At 37.7% G+C, this 21,925-nt stretch overlaps 1 protein-coding gene across 8 annotated transcripts in view; it reads left to right on the top strand.

The window, feature by feature from the left end:
• The first annotated feature begins 1,025 nt into the window (after positions 1 to 1,025).
• Positions 1,026 to 21,925, top strand: part of TSPAN12 (tetraspanin 12) — a 62,858-nt gene continuing 41,958 nt past the window's right edge. The window contains exons 1-3 of one of the 8 annotated variants that reach the window (XM_026713113.2): positions 1,026 to 1,308; positions 2,441 to 2,596; positions 19,389 to 19,471. In XM_026713113.2, the coding sequence (XP_026568898.2) occupies positions 2,531 to 2,596; positions 19,389 to 19,471 (149 nt within the window). In that variant the 5' untranslated portion in view covers positions 1,026 to 1,308; positions 2,441 to 2,530. Of the gene's footprint in view, positions 2,083 to 2,170; positions 2,240 to 2,440; positions 2,597 to 19,388; positions 19,472 to 21,925 lie in introns of those variants that run through there. The other 7 variants (XM_087934053.1, XM_087934056.1, XM_087934057.1 and 4 more) reach the window with 7 other exon arrangements.

The following is a 21,925-nucleotide window of genomic DNA, read 5'->3' as shown; positions in this document are numbered from 1 at the left end:
TTTCAACCAATTATATCTGGCGTGTTATAAGCCTAGACTGTATTTGAAAAAAATCCCACAATATTTTAACTTGTCCCTTTTCAGCTATTTTTCAATTATACAAGTCCCACCAACTTTTCATTACTGGCACATAATTTTTACAGATACTCCAGGGAATCCTTTTGGCGACTGTGTTACGTCATTTTTCTACAATCCGTTTGCGCAAATCTTCTTGCTTCAACCAAATATATAAACTACCATTCCTGCTTCTTTGCACAATCTGCACTTTTAATCTTTTGATGATTTCTTCAGTTCTGGCCTCTTATGATGGTTGATGGCAGTCAGCCAATTGTTTATAGACTGGATGTGACCTTTTTATCCCACCCGTTGTGTCTTTTCCAAGGGTCTGGGATAGGCAGACGTCATTGTTTGACAGCGCTGAAGGTACCCTGGCAGGATGTGAGCTGTTCCAAGGAAAAGCTGCCTTTTTGCAATTCACTGATGGTGACTGTGCCTATTATCAGTAGTCATGGCATTGTAACCTTTGCATTATTATAGCTAGAGACAAGTTGCAAAGGGTCCAAAATAGGAAACAAAGTGTCCATTTGCCAGTTACTTCTGTTTAAAAACAAATGAAGCAAAATTAAATTAAAATAAAATAAAATATAAAATATAAAATATAAAATATAAAATATAAAATATAAAATATAAAATATAAAATATAAAATATAAAATATAAAATATAAAATATAAAATATAAAATATAATATAATATAATATAATATAATATAATATAATATAAAATAAAATAAAATAAAATATAAAATAATATAATATAATATAATATAATATAATATAATATAATATAATATAATATAATATAATATAATATAATATAATATAAAATATTATAAAATAATATAATATAAAATAATAAAATATAAAAAAATATAAAATAAAATAAAATAAAATAAAATAAAATAAAATAAGACTGAGGAAACGCCTGTCCAGCAGGCTCTAAGACCCGACAGACGAGGGGATTCTGGAGCATGCGTGGCAAACGATTTGTGCAGCTGGCGGCTGCCTTTCGAAGAGCCGCCACTCAGGGCTTGGCAAGGAGGTGGGAGTAAAGAAATAGTTTGCAAGTGAAGTTCTCGCCCTGCCCCAGCAGCCTTTTTTTCCCCCCCTGGCCGAGCTGGAAAGCGCTAAAAGCTTCGGAAAGCTTCGGATTTTAAACGGAAACTGCTTGTTGGGATTTGACTCCCGTTTACGGAGGAGGAGGAGGAGGACGAGGCGGTGTTTGCTCAGCCCGTGTGTGTGGCCAGCGTGGTAGGTTTCCTGGGCTTTTTCTTACATCCGCATTGTCTACTCAGGAGTAGAAGCTCGGCTAACATGCTAGCTCCGATTGGCGCTGGAGAGGCGGTGCAATCGCCGGACCGTTGCTGGCAATTGGGAAGGGAGAAGAGAAAGCATGGGTTGTGAGAGCCCTTAAGTCGAGGCGTCCCTTTTGAGTTAGCAGCATCTGCGGACACGGAGCCGAAAGCCCAAATAGCCCAAGCGAGTAACCCCGTTGCCCCAGCCCTGCATTGCACCGCACTGGGTCGGTCACCTTTTCTTTACTCGCTTCCGACAAGTTAACCTCGGTTTGTTTTGGTTTTTTTTTAACCTTTGACAGTCCAGCAGACCCGGGAAGCGCACCCTCCTGCATCGTATTAAATCCGATAAGCAAGGCGTTGTGTTTCACCCCCAACCCCCCCCGTCCTCCCTTTCCTTAGTTAAGAAAAAGACCTCTCTTTTTTTTTGGCCTCCCTCCCTGAAATTGGCCCATAGCGTGAAGATGGAGAACGAACTAACTACTTTGTCCTTGATCGCGCCAACTTTTTTCACCGTCCTCTCTCTTTTAACACGCGCGCGCTTATCCAGGTCGTCCGGGAGTAATAAAAGGACCAACTTTTTCACCTTCCAAAGCAGGTGTAGTTATGCCCAGCAACGTTTGAGTGCAGAGGTGAAATAGGCACAGGGGAAACAAACAAACAAAAGCCACAGTTCTGAGTAAATTTTAAGCACCGGTCAAGGCTGCCATCCAGGCTTCTATGAACGCACGTGAGTTGGTCTCAAATTCCATCATGGTGCCGATGTTGTTGTTGTTATTTTAATTATTTACCAGTGGAGGAGGGAGAGGGACTGATCTTTGCTGTGTTTCCAAACTTTCCAGATCTATTTCTGGCCCCGTGGAGGAGGCTGAAGTAAGTAACAGAAGGTCTGGTTAGCTTGCCGAGAGATATTGTTTCTTTCCCACAAGGCAACCTTGGGTTGATCTCGCATCCCCTTGTTTGCTTTCTTTCAGCCTTCACCCATGAGGACATCCTTTCTCTTCTTTCACCTCTCCTCCCTTTATCTATCTATCTGTCTATCTATCTATCTATCTATCTATCTATCTATCTATCTATCTATTTTTCAGATTGTGAAAAATCTGAAAAATTGCGGGAAGTTAAAAAGAGGATGTAGCCAGTCTGAGAATGGGGCTTTCCACCAAGAGGAGATCACCACAATGGCCAGAGAAGATTCAGTGAAGTGTTTGCGGTGCTTGCTTTATGCCCTCAATCTGCTGTTCTGGGTAAGTTCTCACATCCTCTGATAAGAGAGGCGGGTGGAGGGGGGACCAGCCTTGCTTAGATATACCTTCCCCCAATAAACAACTCCAGATTTTGCACCGGACAGACATAGTTGACTATCCCTGGGGTTATTTCACTCTTTTTCTCCCAGAGTGTTTGAAGAAAGCAGAGTGTATTTGGAGCGTATAGTCAAACAATCAAACCAATTTAATCCAAATCACAAGTAAAGGCTGCAGGACCTCTAGCAAAAGTGAAATGACATTAAACTGTATATTTTGGTGTTACAAAAATAAGGGCAGCTCTTGAGTTTGTGCGGGAAGAATCATTTCCTCTTTATTCCTGGGTGGATGATCCTTCAATGTGATTGAATAATATTCTCAAGATTATCCATTACAGCAGAAGTGGTCCTGTACTGTGGAACAGGGGACATGAACCTTTTGGACTTCAGGGACCACCAAACTCATAATTTTAAATCCCAGGGACCACTACCCAGTTCTGTGGGTGTGGCCTAATTTGTGGGCATGGCTTGGTGGTCATGTGATTGGCTGGGCATGGCTTGTATGTAAATTGTGTGTGTGTGTGTGTTCTTAAGTTTTCGTGGGTACTTACATGTATGGTATTCAGCTTTGTTTGGGTATTTTCCCACGTCATTGTAGTTGTGCTTTTTTTAAAAGCACAACTATAATGACGTGGGAAAATACCCGAACAAAGCTGAATACCATATATATAAATACCCGCGAAAACTTAAGAAAACAAATATATATACATACACACACACACACACATACATACATACATACATGTATGTATAAAATATTGATTTTTTTTCTAAAAAAAGAGCAATTTTTACCCAAAATCAGGCAAAGAAGGGAGGCAGATTGAGTTGCTCAAAGAATCGCAGAGTCATTCGGAGATCTATCTATCTGCCATTGGCTAGCTCAGTCTGTCACATAAAATTTGCTTGCAAGCAAACTCATAAAATTACCTCACAACACACCATGTAAGTAAATATTGAATTTTTTATTTTTTAAAAAGAGCAACTTTCACCTAAAATCAGGCAAAGCAGGCAGACAGATTGAGTCGCTCACAGAATCATTCAGTGATCTATCTATCTGCCATTGGCTACCTCGGTCTCACAAATTTGCTTGCCATGAGTCTGCACTGAATAATAGAAGCTTCAGCCCTAAGGGAGGTTTGGCTGTGCTTAAAAGCAGAGCCGAAGATCTAAAGACTAGCTAGAAAGCAAGAAATCCAACCATTTCCTGCTTCCTAGCTAATCTAAATCTCTCTGCACAGCAGAACAGATGATGGTTGGAAAAAGGAAAAAATAGCAATTTAGTAGACAAGTTTGCCAGGTAAGGAGTGAGTGAGCGGGGAGGATTCCTGCGGGCCATGTGAGCTGTGCAGCCTTGTGTTTCTGCACAGCTTGGATTAATTGCTTTGGGGGGTGCTCTGGGCGTGAGATTTCTCTGTGGCCCACCAAAATTTTCTCACGTCCCACCAGTGGGCCGCGGGCCACTGGTTGGTAACCGCTGCTGTAGAAAACATAACGTTGCACTGATAATAATTCAGTTTTGTTCCCAGACTACTTGCCAGAAGTTATTACTGCAAAATAGATGGTACAAGAGAGATATTTTTATGGATATACAACATGGACATTCACAATCAGCTTGAGGATTCTGAAGCTGTGTTTACAATATAGACACTTCTATTATTTTCATTAGCATTCTTTTTCATTAGATTTAGTAGACCTTGTGTATGTATTTATTATAATATGATGGGTTAGGTCTGAGAAAACTGGAGATCACTTCACATAGGACATTTTGCTCTTTTTGAGGAGGATGGGTGGTTCAGAAATGTGAAAAATAAACTAAAAATAATTCAGTTGGCATCGCCAACAAGAAGGGTATTTTAATTCCTTGGGGTGGGATATCAGTTACTGACATGGACTATATGGATCGTCTATTTCAAAATGCAGTGAGTTAATTCTATAGAGTTTAGATATTACCCCCAGTGATTATACTAAAATCTGTTTTTGTTCCTGGTACTTTTTAAAGTCAATTCAAAATGTGGGTTTAAATCCATAACTTTAAAAGATTGTAACCAAAATATTTCTGATTACAAAGAACTATATGATAGAAATTATATATAAGTCTCACCAACTTCCAAAATGATCTGGATAAAAATGGCTACTTCATTGCAGGATCTCAAAACTACCTCAGACCACAAATATAGATAAAGCCCAACTGGATCATGGAGTTATCTTAGCTAGGCAGCCTTTCAAATATGACACACTCTAAAGCAGGAGTCCCCAACCACCGGTCCGGGGACTGGTACCGGTCCGTGGAACAATTTCTACTGGGCCGCCGGTTTGCTGGGCGCTGCCATCTTGTTTTGATGAAAAAGTGCTTCCGGTGAGCTTTTCCGGGTAGAAAGCGGCGTTTGGGTGCTGAAAGAATCCTCGCGCCTTAGTTTCATTGGGGGGGGGGGCAGCTTCGAACAAAACTAAGGCGCGAGGATTCTTTCAGCATGCATGGCAAGGCGAGCCAAGCGACCATCCCGAAGCCATCCCGAAGCCCATCGACACAGGTACAAAGGAGGAGTTGAAGGTGGCGGGGAAAAGCGGCGGACGACTGGCTGGCCGGTCGCTCAGCTCGCCTTGCCATGCGGGCTGATGCTGGTACCGGGCCGCAGATGATTTTGTGATGCCGGTACCGGGCCGCGGCACAAAAAAGGTTGGGGACCACTGCTCTAAAGAACATTGATGGGATTTTTATTCCAGCTTTTACTATTTGGAAAGAAGATGGAACAGGCATGTACATAGGTTACCTGGTTCCATTTTTGTTATTATTTATAGTTTTACGTAAGTAAGCGTTAACTCCTTTATCAGTCAAAATGAAACAAATGTTCCATTTGGTATTATTAAACCTCCCATGTGGGCATTTGTATTGAATTGAATACTTCATTTGACCAAGTGTGATTATACACACAACAAATTTGTCTCTGGTACAAAAAACTTTAGATAAAACCCTGTATTTCTGTTAATATGACATTTTTTTCTGTGTTACTGTCTCCTGGCTTTTTTGGGGGAAAGTATGCCGGAATTGATATTTTAGTAATTCTAGTGTCAATTTTGTTGTGATTGCTCTATAGTCTGCTTTTATGATATCTGAAGAAAATGTTAATTTAAAAATTGCTGAGGCAGATCTCTGGCTAATAAATACATGAAAGTGTAATTAATACAAAGAGCAATTAGAAAATAAAATATTGTTCTTTTTAACTATGTGTGAAGGTCAGCAGCTGCTGCAGGATAGTTAATGAGCATTAATAAGCTTTGTGGTTTGGCAAAGGCACTCTTGTATTCATACTCTGCACCATACCATCAAAAATATTATGTAACTACAATTATATAGTTAAATTTGAGTTCACCAAATAACTGATGTTATTCTTGATGTTTTTATATCTGCTTGTTGCATCAATATATTCATTAAGATGATTGGCACAAGTTTATCCTGGTATAGTAAGTTACTTGTCCTAAAGCATTGTACTTTGTTTATATTTATGAACTGCTTTCAGAATATTTTATGTAGATTCAACTATTGAAATTAATGGCAAATATTCAAAGTATTTTTAAAGCATGCTGTGAGATTGACTTTCACCCTTACTTATTTCAGAGTTGAATATTATGGTATTAGCATTGAAAACATTTTGATATATCAGCTATACTTTTTTCCTTATAAAGAAACCAACACCCTACTAAAATGGTCTTCCCTTTAATAGAATACATTGGAAGTCAAGTTCTTCAGACCTTAATAGTTCTTCTACATAAGGTGCAAGATTTAGGTGGCTAGACAATAGTTATCCTAAAACTGGGCTGTCAAACTCCCTTGCCTGTCGGGCGGATGCATCACATGCTGGCTACGCCCATGCCCGGTTTAGCAAAGAGGGGAAAAGTCCCAATATGTCATGTGATGCCACCGTGACCATATGGGTTTGACAACCCTGCCCTAGAGACATTTATTTGACAAAGACATTTATTTGTTTGACCCTGATTATTCATGCCAATAAAAGAGGATGAAGAAACATTTTAAGGGCATAAAGAACATTGAAGGTCCTATTGCTAAAATCTCAGGTTTTGCATTAGAATAGGATCATGAAAATCTTTAAGGCCAAGAAACACTTTGGCCATTGGGTAAATAAATTAGCTATGAATAGCACAAAGAGATGGTTAAGTATGTTAAAGTTAGTTGTTTGCTAATAACATTTTGAATATTTCAATTTTAGGTTCTGTTAACTGGAAGAGAAGGTTGTCTTCGTCCCCATATAATTTTCCTCAGTAGCAGAGTGCAGGTTCACCTGAAACTTTAACTCAGAAGCGGTCAATTGTGGTCCCTTAACTTTTGTTTTACGTATCTTACATGGCTAGGTTGAGCAAAGGATTGAAGTTCACAGAAATTCCCATTTGGCTTCATTCAACATAGGGACGTTACACTTCTTAGTACTTAGTACTTCTTAGGTTCTTCTAGAAAAGGAGGCCCAGAGACTCCCGAAACCTGGGACCAGTCTGAAAAGCTCTAGACTACAAAACGAAAGAACAACACCGGCTTGCCACCAACAATATATGAGCTTCTAGAAGGCTTTGGTGTAATCCTAAAATGGCCCTGAAGTGATTAGGGTTAATTTTAACAATAGGAAGAGGAAAGGATCAAATAATTACCCTGTTTCTCCAACAATACGGCCTCCCACAATAGGAAGTCTCAGCATGTTTTATAGGCATGAAATGAAATTAAGCCCCTCCCCCCAAATTAAGGCCTATATTAAAACATGCAAAATGGGGGGAATGGTGGGGGGGCTTCCCATTAGGAAGTATTTTTGTTGCACACCCGGATATGGTGCTGCCTGCGTTGACCCCAATATGAAGTGCCCCACCAACGCCGAGGTCAACATCCAAGCCGTCGCCGCCCGCCTGAAGATGCAAGGGGGTGGAATTAAGTCACCCCCAAAAAGACGGCCTAGCCATTTTTTCGGGGCTCAAAAAAAAAAAAATAAGACCCAGGCTTATTATATGAGAAACATGGTATTACATGATTAAATGTACTAAATATTTAATATATTTTAGTTACAGTTAAATAAAAATAATAATAATTTACAGTTAAATTTCCATCTTAGTTTTGCCTAAAAAAAAACCCCACACCTTGGGAATACCTGCCAAAATGCCAAGTATTTCCTTTGGCCCAGAAAAAGGTCAATCCATTAACTAGAGATGGTAGCCAGAATCCAATCATCTGTAGATTACTTGTTCTATTGGGAAAGGCTTTTACGTGGGTGATTGTGTGTGTTCTGCTTGGCTTCAGTGAAAAAACAACAACAAGATAGCCAGAGATGAATCTGTTCAAGAAATTCCTTGTTCAGGGCAGGCCTGAACTTGATGTTTCAAACTAGTCTTATTTGCTTGCATGTTTTAACCCAGGCTTGTTACAGCAGGTTTTCAGAAGACAGTTGTTTTAGGATTCATTATAAAGGAAGGTTTGGTTTCTGATCTTCCCAAGCCTATAATATAGTATTTATAGACAATATAGGCAATTCTCAAATGTAAAATGTTTCAGAGCTGGACTTTGTTCAAGCAACACATTCAATTTTGATCTTAAAAGAAGATACTGGTAGACACAAAAGGGGCTTCCTATAACCAAGGCTGTAATTTTTTTCAGGCAGAAGCTCACAAAACCAACAGAAACTATCTGGTGTGTGTGTGTGTGTGTGTGTGTGAAAAGAGCAAGATAAAATGACATACAGTTTCATGCAATGCAGAAACAATAAAGATACCTTCAAAATGTGTCATGTCTATAAATGTGGAATTCGATCGTGGCAGGCAAGAAAAAAACCTGTGGCTTAAAGCTTAGAATATCTTGTACTAGTGATTGTCAAAAGCTAGAAATAAACAACCAAGCATGAGCAAGTTATGCTGAATAAATAATTGAGCTATGTCTGTAATCAGTTATACATTTCAGCATTTGGAACTATCCAGTGTCAGGGACAGGCTGGGCCAGGGATCTTGACCTCGCGTAATTATTTACTTAAGAGGATGTCCTGCCTTTCCTGGAAGGAAGGCCAATCATCCCTTCAGGAAAAGAGTCAGCATTTTTCAAAATAGCATTTATATTCACCTAGTTAAAAAAAAAAGTGCAATATACTGTCTCACTACTATCTTTAAGACTTATCACTGGATATATTTCTCAATCAGAATGTAATTCTATCTAATTGATTCATTTGCTATATCAGTGAACGTTCTCTCTATCAACTAATTACCAGTTGCTGTTATTTTAGGAACAGGCCACATAAAATCTCCTATGTAATCTTAGCATTCCAAGTGTCTTAACCAAGAATCTGAAACATTTCTGTCCTTTCTGAAAGGCTGTTGCTTAAGCTTTGGAAGTAGCTTTTAGTGTTAAATTATTTTCTTGTCATGCTAGTGTAAAACATTCATATATTAGATGTCCAAAAGGCTATAAATTTCCTTTAAGTTTTACTGTATGTTTCTGGGAAAGCATATAAATGCCATATTTTTTACAAGTCCCAGATCATGCACACTGTCAAGTCAACACCAAACACATTGATTGATTCTCTTGTTCCTCCTATGTTCAGTTCTTTGCCAGCTATGGAAGGAAAAACATAGGTGCTAAAAATGCCATTCTGTTTTCTGCTGTGGCAGCTCTGCAGAATAATGCATTTGAATTTGGCACAAAATTGCATATCCTTATATCCTCCAGATGTTTTGGCTGTGACTCTGATTATTCCTGCTTGTCAGATCATGTCCTTTATCTGTTCCTTATTTGTTTTCTTTGTGTTTGAATCTGTTGTGGTATTTTAATTTTATTATTACATTGTAGTCAGCTGGTCCCCAATTAAATTAAATTATGGGAACTTATATTCAAAACGTTTGGCAGATGCCAGGTTCAGGAAGGATTGAATTAACACACAAGGACATTAAGACTGAAGAAGACGCAATGTTCTGATACATCAAAGAAATACTTTGAAGTTGGAAGCTTGGGTGGCATATAATATTACTGAGGCATTTTCTGAATGTATTGTTACAGCAGAGATTAAAATTAATGGGATTGATACAATGGCTCAACAGGAACATTTCATTGTATATTTAAGCTATGGTACCCAGTTTAGAAAAATTCCACCTTATGTTTGGATTAAGCTACTTTGAGCGCAAAATTAGTTGCCTCACACACACGCAGAGATGTATCTTTTCGTCAGTAAAATCTAACATTTGACAAGCTTCATATACATCAGTCTATAAATAACACACATAAGCACATACACATGGCTGCAATGCATTTTTAATGTCCGAACAACTGTAACTTATGTAAAAGGGATGTTTAAAACTGGGTGGGAAGGAAAAGTGTCAGTGCTTCAGTGTTACAGTGGAACCATTTAGACACGGTGTTACCCAAAGTCAATCAAATGAATTGCATAGGTTTTGGAAAACTTACAAAATCTCAGTATAATTGACTGCATGCAGTTCAGTTCTATTTAAGTCAAGTTTGGCTTAATGTGAATAGATGGCTCCATTGAGAATGGAGAATGGAGATGTTTAAACCACTCAGACCTGACTTCCAGCAGAATTTGAAAAATCACCATTCCGATTGGTATCTTCCTTCCCTTTTCTCTCTCAAATGTAAGAAATAGAAACCTGCTTTCTTTATGAAATTTTCTGGCAATCAAATTGTCCACTTATTGACTGTTGGATTTGGTTTAGATAGATGGATAATTCAAATGAAGTATTAGAGTTTCAATGTTTTCTGTATGTCTTTTTTCAAACATACACGGCACACATACCTTTTTCTAGATGTAATTTCAGCACATCCATGAAACTCAGGGTTATAGTACAATTAAAAAGAACAACAGTGAAGTCACTGAAAGAAACAGGGTTAAAGATGGAATCGGAGACCATGGAGGATTGTAATCTGGGATAATTAAGTCCCATTTAGGCTAAACTGAATCAAAATGCTTTCATTAGCTATCTAAAAACAATTACCGTCTGGGTATTTTTTTATCAGATACAGTTGAGGTACAGTTCAAATTATGGTGTTTAAAAGAGAATTACTGATTTTTTTTAAAAAAATCATAAGTTCATGTGAGAAAAATAGCCTACTACTACTTAAATATCGTAGACTTCCTAATTGAAAATATTTCCCCCCAAGATTAATTATAATTGGGCTTATAGTTTGCCATACAAACTATATGATGCAAAAAAGCAGACACTAAAAATCCTGTGTGTTGGACTTTGCACCAATTAAAATGAAATTCCTTATTAGCAGTTCCATGCTGTGAAAAGCTTGGTTCCTACTAAGGTTTGGTAATGATGCCCTGATATGTGTCACTATGACCAGATCCAACTTACCTGAGAAAAAGGCAAGCTGGTTCACAAGTCAAAGCCAAGCAAAGAAGATTCTAACCACAGGAGAAAACCAAGCAGCAATCCAAGAACAAAGTCTAATCCCCACCATCATCTTTGTCTTGAATTAAATGGTCAATTGGCCATCAGTATAAATCACACTGAAACAATCCAGCCTTATAAAACAGCCTTCTCCAACATGGCATCCATGCTAAGATTTGAAGCTGAGTTATATTGAATTAAAACTTGGCAATTTACTATTGCTGGTGACCATTCAAAATTATGATGGATCTCCCCTGGACTAATTATGACTTGGACTTGAAATCCTGATGCCTCCCCAACCTATGGTCAGATGTGATTGCATTTTGGGTGCTATGTACAGCATCCTGTGGACAGGTGACCACTACAACTCTTTAGTTGGAAATTGGTGTATTCTTCCAATGGATTCGCTTAATGGCTGCAGGGGTCCTTTATGGGGGGTGCTTAATGAACATAGTGGTTACTTAATGACCACAGTGTTCTCTTAATAACTGCTATGATTCCCTTAATTATCACTGCAATTTTTTTTTTTGTAAAATTGGGTGTGGTCACTTGGTGACCCCCTTAACAACCAACATAATTTACAACCATAATTCTGGGTTCAATTATGGTTGTAACTCAAGGTCTACCTGAAAATTACACCATCCGTACAATTTCTAGTTGGGTTTATTTTTCTTCTTTAGGCACATAACATTTGTTTTTCTGCTTGAAAGGAGACTGGAATAAAGGTTCTGTGTAGAACATTTTTTTAATTTGAGGTAAGTTCATATTATTCCCTAAACAGAACAATCAATGTCCCAAAGCTTTCTCCAATTAAAGCAGAATTGAGAGTAATGTCTTAAGAAGTATTTCTTCATTAGAGCAACCTTAATCAGTTTTCCAAGTAGTAGACTTGGAAATTGACTAGATTGTTCCTCTGTTTTATTACTGGATTTAAATATGGGATTCTTGACATAACTTTTAAGTGGCCCTGACATAATGTGGAAGTCATATCTATGATCAGAATATTTGGGTTCCCAACACAGCAGGCTGGAAACATTGCTCTGTGCACTTAGCTGAAGTAATTGCTATTGCTACATGAATAAATTGCTGTAGGTTGTTCTCTGTGTAGTTGGCTGTGAATTACTTTAGAACACAGCAGCAAGAGAATTAAGAATTTTTTATTGTGGTATCCCTCACAACTATTGAAGGATGCCTCTGATTTATTTGTAACTGGTTTCAGGTGAGAGCCAGTTTGGTGTAGTGATGAAGGTGCTGGTCTAGAAACTAGGAGGCTGTGGGTTCTAGTCACATATGAGGCATGTAAGCTGGTTTGGTGACATTGGACCAGATACCCACTTTCAGGCCAACTCATCTCACAGGATAGTTGCTATGGGGAAATATGAATACAGGTCATTACTTCATTCCTTACTCATTCCTTCCTTCATTTTTCAGTAAGAGTCTCTCCCGTTTCCAATAGATTACTAAAGAGGTAACAAATGAATAAACGTTTTCTTAGAATTATTGACTTTCACCCATATTTGGCTATCTCCTTCCAGTAATTTTAGTGCAGTAGAAACTTCTGTCAATGGCAGATGTTTTCTCTGCAAAGTACTATAGCACTCTTCAAGGCCTCAAATCTTCTCAGTGCCATAGATTAAAGAAGAAAGTATAATTTTTAAAATTAAAGTTAAATGTTTCTGTAAAAGATATATGAATTAATAAGATTATAACTTTTATAATGCTGTGGTAATGGCTTTGTTAGGATACAATGTCAAATTAGGCAAGTGTCTGATTTAAATTGAGCAAATATAGCTTGAAAATCCATGGCTTCAGTTCTTCTTTCTAAGGCAGTTGTACTATTGGTACATCAAGCAAAAAATTAACAGTGTGATGGTGATGAATATGTATTGTTTTGATGGTTGAAATGAAACTAGAAGTTATTTGAGTAGTCATTTGTAACAAGTTAAAACATAATATTGACTACTGTTGTGTATAATATAACATAATGGAAATGTATAGAATATGTTTAGAACTTCACAGCCCTGAAATATTGACATTCTTAATAAAATGTGGCATTTGCAAAGAAAATGACAAACCATATTCTTCTTACCTTGATTGAATATGAATTTAATTTATTTTGTTAAGCTTAGTTCTATCTTGGATGTGATGAGAGACAACTAATTTTCTGATGTGGAAATACATAAGCCCAAAGCCACAAGCAAATTTTTGTTATCAAAATGAATTCCATTATAATGATTGTGATTCCTACATAATGAATGCAACACAAAGAAAGCTATTTATTTATATTCTAATATAAAGGCTTCTAAATGCAATAACTGTAAGTGTTGAACACAAAATGCTATGCAAAGCAATTTAATTGATTTCAGTGAAATTGTCCAACATAACAAATTGTTCAGAATTGTTCAGGTCGTTTCAAGATACAAAATGCTCAGTGTTGGTGATGAAAACTGAAGTTTTATAATATTTTCCATTTTAATAGCTATGATCCATTTGAAGTTCTTTTTTGCTTAACTATGGTCATGAAGGAGCTAGGCTTTAATCATTGCATTTTACTCTTATAATTAGGATTGGGGAAAAGATAATAGCAGAAACAGTTTGATCAGGTGCTCAGGTTCTGTAATATTTGAGATTGTTGTACATCAGTTCAGTTGTGCTCAAAGATACCAATTTTATCATGTGCACTTCAAAACAACTTAAATGTTTTTCTGCAACAGATTGACACATATTCCTCCCAAAATCAATTTTTCCTTTCTGTTGTAACAGTGGGGCTATGATTTGGAGTTCCAGCTACAAAACAATATATAACCATTTTTCTAACATCTGGAAAGGCCGCCCCCACTGTATCAAAAATGCATTTTAAAGAACTTTTAAAACTTAAATGTAATCTTAATTGTAGAAAGCTTGATAACCTAGGAATAATTCATCCTAACTTATCTTTATTTCTTAGACACTAGCTTCTTAACTGCAGTGTTTTTAAATTTTATTAATTTTGATAGGTGTGCTTCAATATGTGTCAAACTCACGGTGTCATATTGTCACCTGACGTATCGCGGCTTTCTTCCTCTTCACTAAAATGAGTGGGCGTGGCCAGTGCATGACACATCCGGCTCATGGACCATGAGTTTGACACCGCTGGTATAAATAGTCCTCAGTTAATGACTGCAATTGGGACTAGAATTTGCATGGCTAAGTGATGTGGTTGTAAAGTGTAAAGGCACATGACTGTGCTGTGTAGCAACAGCAGTTCTGGCTCTCCTGATTGCTGTCATTAAGTGAATCCTGTGCTGTTGTTAAGTGAGAATGTTAGGTGGTTTCCATTTGTGATCTTTTGCCAGCTTTCCCATTGTTTGTGAGAAACCGACAGTGAAGGTTACAAAGGACAATTACACGACTGGGAATGTTGCAACAGTGAAACTTTGAGGACCAGTTGTAAGTACCACTTGTTCAAAGCTGTCATAAACTGAAACAATTGTTAAACAAATGGTTGTAACGTGAGGACCATCTGTAACTGGTGCAACTCTAACATTCCATCATATATAATCCACCACCATCTGAGTTGATTTCTTTTTAAAAACTATATAGCTACCCATTTAAACCTGGTGTTTGTAGATGATTTACAAAACACCAAAATGTATTGTAGGACTCAGTGTTTTATATAAACAGGGCAATATTGCTATTATAACCAAGGATCCTGGAAATTATCACTCAATCATAATCCCATCCAAGATGAGGTCAACCAGTAATTTTACCAACACCTGGAGGAAAAGCCTGGTCTTCAGGACTTTTTGGAATGCTTACAGGATCAGGACCATCTGAGCTAAAACTTAAATTTCAGTTTGATCTGACTTGTCCTGGGGTATGATCATCCTGAAGTTTAGCTTAAACAAGTATTCCCTAAACTCTTCTATGATTGAAACATCTGGTGTTATTGAGGATTCCCTACTGTGTGAATAGTAGGTTCCTCTATGCATAGAAGAGAACCCGAAGACCCTAATTTATGCTGTACCACAATTTGTGACCTAATTTACTACACAAGATCTCTGGTATAGTTTGACTGAAGGTCATATCATATGGAATAAATTTGTACTGTATTTGAGAGACTAGGGGTTGTGGTTCTGTTTTATTGGCATTGTTTGAAAAGAGATCCCTGCGTGAAAAAGACATAATGTTATGAAGGCTATTTTTTTTTTTTACAAAGAGTTTTAGGCTCTCATTGTAACAAATGCCTGCTCTAATTTTAATTTAATGTTGATAAGGATGTGGCATGTGGCGATTAGGTTTTATCTTACACATTTACCAAACTCCTGGGCGATTGTAGAGTATGTAGTATTGGAATCCTTAGACGCAGACAAGACATTCATCTGGAAATCTTCAAAATTCAGTAGGAGGAAGTGTTGAGAAGAACAAATTATGTTGGAAGCACAGATGCTGTGTGGGCTGATACTCCCCCTTTTCCTTGCAGTCAAAAGCCAAAAGCGCATATTGAATATATAATCCAGATACCAGATGGCTTCCGTTAATATGTCATCTTCTGCTGGGTAATAACCAGATTTTTTTTTCTTTGGGGGAGGGGGTATTATCCAGAGTAATGTGTTTCTGGTGAGCCATAATAGTCATAGCTATCCTGATACTGTCAAATTTTAACAAAATCTCTTAAGTGAAATGACTGTGGCTTCGTGGTAGGCCACTGTGGTCTTAATTCCTATGTCCCCTTCTCTAATTCCTATGTTTCTGAATTGGCTGTTTCCTTAGTTCCTAATTAAACAATATCATAAAATAGTTACAATATTAAAATATATAAAATATGTATACATAATATAAAATATATAAACCCATAAAAGCATTTGTTATATATTTATTAGATGTATTTTACTAAATTTAAATGCTGCCCATCTCACGATCATCTAACTCTAGCAGATTATAACATTTATATAAGGTAGTTCTAGTTATGTGGATATTTTGTGGAGGTATTTATAAGCGTTTCTTGCAGAACACACATTATACCTCTCTTCCTCAAGCTTCATTGGTTACTGGGCTGTTTCCCGGTCCAATTCATGCTGCTGCTTTTGACCTCCTTGGCATGGGACTGGGTTATCTGAGGGATTCTTCCTGCTTGATTGCATCTGCCCACCCCACCACATCCAGTAGAGAGCTACATTGGCAGACTCTAGGCATTATGGGATGGCCTCCCCCTAAAGGGAGGCTTGCTTTATCACTTATCACCTTAAGGCTGATTGTGTTATCAGTCAGGGAACCCTGGCGGACTGGTGAGTCGATTTGGTGGCTCCATTTTTATTGACATCCCTTTATTTATTTTTTTATAGTTTTTAATATTTTATAAGAATTATAATACTGATTTGGTGTTTGTTTATAAACCATTTTTTAGCTTTGTTGCACATCGCCCAGAGTCACTTGCTTTCTGAGATAGGCAGCTATATAAATAAGTAAATAATAAAATACTCTGTGAAAATAACATGGCTAAATGAAGATTATTCTCATAAGATACTTGAATTATCTCCTTCACATTCTTTTTTTTAAAGATAAATTTTCCTCTGAGTTCTCCCTGTCCCAGTCTAATACTACATTTACCTTGGTTTTCCTCCCTTCCTTCTCTTCTTTCTACTTCCTAATAATATGCAACTTAAAGAAAAAAAAAACAATAGTCTTCCTTATTTCCCCAAATTCCCAAAAAAGATTTGGGGAGATTTTAAAACATATTTTCTGTGTGAAATGTCAACTCATAAAATATTTCTATGGTCTTTTGAGAGTTGCCAACAGAAAGGAAGGCAGGAAAGGGGTTTGAAAGAGCAGTGCGGCAGCTTGCAAATTGAAAGTGCATTCCATAAATAGTTTTCAAAGATAGTAAATAGGTGACTGAAGTTTCTGCTGTGCACAATCCTAGCTGGAGAACATGATTGATGACTCTATGGATGTATGTCATTGGAGAATATGAATTATGATACACCCAGGGGGTGGGGAAAAACCAGGGTCAAGGGTGACAATGTGTCTCACAGTCGGCTCCACCCAGGCAGGTCCGGACATGTTAACTCCCAATAAATCCTTTTGAAGTTTTGGAAGTTTCGCTTGAGACTCATGATTTAATTGGAGTAACTGCCGGAATCCTGACATGCAATTCAACTTGTGCATTGTTCATTGAGCAATAGGAATGTTTCTGTTACAGTCCTTTTTTTTAAGAAAAAGAAATCATTATTTATAATGAATGCCTATAAAAAATGACTCTTTTCATATAAAAAACTAAGAATCATCTATTGTTTAAACTGATGAAAACTACCTTATCTGGGAATGTTTAATTCCATCACTTTGATTAAAATGTCATTTTCTGAAATGATAGATAGATCCAGGCATAGACTGAATAGATCTCTTCGATTTACTCCGGTTTTATATTAGAACCTCAAGTTCAACTGTAGCAAAGATTACGAAGGAAGAACGGTCTTTCTCAGAACTTACTGTGTCCCCAGAGTCTGTCTGAAATAGCGCAACTGAACGGAGCTCTCACACTTATGATTGTCTCAAGCTATGGAATCTTGATCTAAACAGCCTAATTTAAATAGGGAAGGTAGGTTACCGTATTGTTAAGCAAATTGACTTAATACGTCCAGATGATTGAGATCTTATCAGTGGATCCCAGTCTATATTCTTCCTGATTTGAAAAGGAATATTTCCTTCTCAGCATGGGAAAGATTGCTAATATAGTAATAGAAAGATTACTCATATAGGTAGTCTGTGACTTAATGAATATTTGTTCAGCAACCGTTGAAAATTACAACAGGGATGAATGAAGGCACTTATGATCCATGGCCAAAGTTATCGCCATTGCAGCCCCTGTCACAGGATCAAGCTTTGGCAACTTTACTTACGGCCACAGGGGGCTGAAACCCTGCAGCTGGCTATCTCTATCCCCATAAGTGTCATGGAGTGGGATTCTACCGGTTCAGACTGGTTTGGGTGAACTGGATGTTGAAGTTCTAGCTGATTCGCTGAACTGGTATTTCAAATGACCGGTTGGCCCCTCCCCTCCTGCCCCTCGCCTCCCAGGAGTATCCACACGGCCCATTTTCGATGGAGGTAAGTGCAGAGTCTGTGCGGAAGCTCTGGGAGGGAGAAAAATGGTTCTTCTGGAAGTCCGGAAACAGGCGTGTTTCCGACTTCCAGAGTGCCTCCAGAGGCTGTGGGGGAGGCTGTTTTCATGCTCCCAGAGGCCCAGGGGAGGCTTCTGGACCCTTGGGAGGGTGAAAATGGTCTTCCTGGAAAAAACGGAAGTGGCAAAACAGGCCTCTTTCTGGCTTCAGTGAGCCTAGAGGCTGCTTTTGCACTCCCAGAGGCACGGGGGAGGCCTCTGGACCCTTGGAAGGGTGAAAACGGCCATCTCCCAGGCTCTGGAGGCCCACTGGAAGCCGGAAATGAGAAGTTCCGGTAGACCATGGCCATGCCCACCCAGCAACCGGGTAGCGAACCAGTTGCTGGGCTCTTTGAATCCCACCCCTGGCTGTGCCATCCTGCCTTGTGGGGTGGCAAGCAAAACCAAAATTATGCAGCGTACCTAGCTTTCTTCTCTCTACAGCAACCTTTTCGCGTCATTCTTTTTGCTGCCTCCTTTTTGTTGCATTTATCTACCACCTTTTAAGATCCAGTTTATCCCATAGCCTTAATAAAAGTGATGCTGGAATTGGATTCTTTGCAGAAAGCCTGTTTTCTGTTAGTCTTGTTTTTGATTAAATGAATCTAAAGTTAAAGATCAGGTGGACAAGAAACCTGGTGGGTGTAAAGATTAAGTAGGATTGTAGATAGAGGGCATGAGACCACACAGATCCATTACTGGTGTCGTCCATTTCTTCTACCAAAAAGGAATTCCCTTAGCTTATTATGGCCTACAAGCAGGAGAATGAGATGCATGGCTTTAATCTTGAAATTTTTTTTTTGTTCTACTTAGAGGACTGTACTTTAATGATACATGTTGTTGTAGAGCGGCGGTAATAACCTGAGGCAAAACTCGGAGCGAACTTCAACTGTAACTTTATTGCCACAATAACGGATTGCCGCGGCTGCCGTGCTAACAAGGCAGCCAGCTGGCGGCAACAGCTGATGCCGTTTGACAGCTCCTTTTATAGCCGGCTGTCAAATGGCGTCAGCCAATAGGAACGGTCCGTGTTCCCGCTAGAAACACGGACTGGAGTGAAAACTTCGGGTTAGTCCAGTACGAACGCTACACATGCGCTTTGCCGTTTAGAGAATTTTTAATGCAATAGAATGCTGCTTATAACATTGAATAAATAACTAAGCTTGTTCTATCTTGCATGTGCTAAACGAAAATCCTTATTTTATTTCAGTTGATGTCCATCACTGTGTTATGCGTCTCTGCTTGGATGAGAGACTACTTGAATAACGTTCTCACTTTAACTGCAGAAACAAGGTAGGCATGTCCGATCAGTTTAAATCGACTATCTGAGCAGAAGGATTCAGCAAAGATATGGATCGATTTCTCCAAAGAGGATTCCATACTGCCAATATTCCTCTGTCCTTTTTCCTGGATTCCTGCCAAGACTGACACCATTCCTGATAGTATTTTCAACATTTTATTTTTTAAAAATAAATAAACGGGAAACTTTGCATGCAAGAAAGCAAAATATCAACTCCAAGCATAACCTCTTACAGGAATGCTTCTGGGCCGTGCTGACATCTCAGAAGGCATTTTATAATGGCCGGTGAGATTGACTTGGGAGACAAAAGAAGAGCCACACACTGGGAAATTGACTTATAAAAGATACCTCCGTTCACAGAAGGTGGAAGGTGTGGGAAGAGTTTCGGAAGCTTCCCCCCACCCCCGGTTTTCTGGAGTGTAAAGGGAAGACAGGGGAATAGTAGATTGCCAGATTCTGTTAATGTGATCTTATAATAGAGCTTGAACTTCCACTTCTCATCTCATTAGCCTTTAAAGCCTAACACATTTCCAGGCACTGAAGAGTAATAGATGCTTAGCATTGTGCTCATTTCCTCCACACAGATAGTAATAAGATGAGATGGTAGAGAGCACCCTGAGATGGTAGATGGAGTGGTGAGTTAAGCTTTGATTGGCCATGCTGACTGCAACTGCCATGGACTACAGAAATCTGGAAAGACAGTAGATGGAATCAGAATAACACAGACTACTTCAACTCTTTTCTCCCATTTAATGACTGAAAAGTCAGACCTACTAATTTTGGAAGTCCCGCTGTACCTAGGATGTTTTTTTTTTTTTTTTGTAAAAATTTTTATTTGGATTTTCACAAAACATAATACAAATAAAATATCTTTTTTTTTGAGAATAGCATCATCCCGGGTTATCACTTCTCCATACAGACACAAACTCAATTTCATATTCATCTTTGTATTCTATTCCATATCTTATTACTATTCTAGCATTTTCTCAGTGATTTTTTCCCTTCCCTTAGTTTTCTCAACCTTATTTTTAATTATACCATTCCTTTCTAAATTCAATTATATATCTTTTTCTAAGTTTCAGTATCTTTCTAATCATTATGTTCATAGTTTTGTCTGTCCTGTTTCAATTTCATATTTTCTTTTCTCATTAAACAGGTTTTCCCCTGTAGTTACTGATTGGAGTACTGATGACACCTTTGTATCTTTTAATTTTTGTCCATTCAAATCTTATTTAAACTTCAGTTTATGCCTTTACAATTATAACATCCAATATCTAACCTCTATTTTATAACACATAACTTTTGTCAATCAAATTCTGCTTGGTACATTCTTAAAATACACACTAAGTTCTTAAAGAGAATATATATATATATATATATATATATATATATATATATATATATATATATATATATATATATATATATAATCATAATAATACATAAAATACTTATTCTATTCCAATTCAGCTCAACTATTAATTTTAGTTACAATCTTCCATTAATATTAATTAACATCTTTAACATTTCTTTTCAATTAAATATCATACTATACTTCCTTAGGAACACTTATAATATTTCCATATTTTTTTCATATTTCTCTTCACATATTTTTTTATAAATCATTAATAATAATTAAAATGTTACCATCCTTTCCTAATTTCATTTTCTCATTCTCTTTATTTCATTTATTAACAAACATTCCATTACATTACAATAAGTATTTTATCTATCACTTTAATCACACTTGTTTCATATTTTCTAAATTCATTTCTATTTCTAAAATAACAATGCTATCTTATATACCCTTGCAGAATCCTCTCTTTCAGTTAATTTTCACCCATTATCTCTATGTCGTCTAAATAGGCTTATACCTTTAATCCTTGCATGTTTTCCCTGTTTCTCTATATCCTGTTTCTGTCCTTTATAACTTCTTTTCTTTTCCTTCTTCCCCTTCTTCTTCTCCCTCCCCTTTTTGACCCCTTGTATCTCTAATTCTAATTCTCTCTTCTGTAATGCTTTCTTCTGTTTCTTCCTAATATCGTAATTGTTTTCAAACTGTTCTTTTTTTGGTTGTTTTTTCAGATCTTAAATTTTTCACTCTTTCCCCCCTTTCCTCCCCCACCACATAGAATTACTTGATCATTAAAGATGGCTTCTTCTTTGTCCCACCCTTCTTGTTCTTCAAGCATTTCTTGTTGTTTCTCATAGTTCAAGATCTCCATTTGTGCTGTCCCAGCCAGTCTATGGGAGCTGGATAGTGACATAGGAATTGTGAGCTGTCCCCTTAAGGGAATACATCATGGTAAATGTAGTTAAAGGTATCCTGGGAAATGTAGTTCATGTCACATGGCCACATCTGCAGTCCTGATTGGTCACTAAATTGACGCTTGAAGGGTTTAGGGAGGTTTCCTCCATTCTTGCCTGGACTCATGAACTGATAAGCA

Source organism: Pseudonaja textilis, chromosome 5, assembly GCF_049901715.1.
Source record: "Pseudonaja textilis isolate UNSWEBS1 chromosome 5, rPseTex1.2, whole genome shotgun sequence".
In the NCBI taxonomy this organism is placed as follows: Eukaryota; Metazoa; Chordata; class Lepidosauria; order Squamata; family Elapidae; genus Pseudonaja; species Pseudonaja textilis.
Note: the sequence above shows the minus strand (reverse complement) of the source record. Positions and strands in the feature narration are given on the sequence as shown.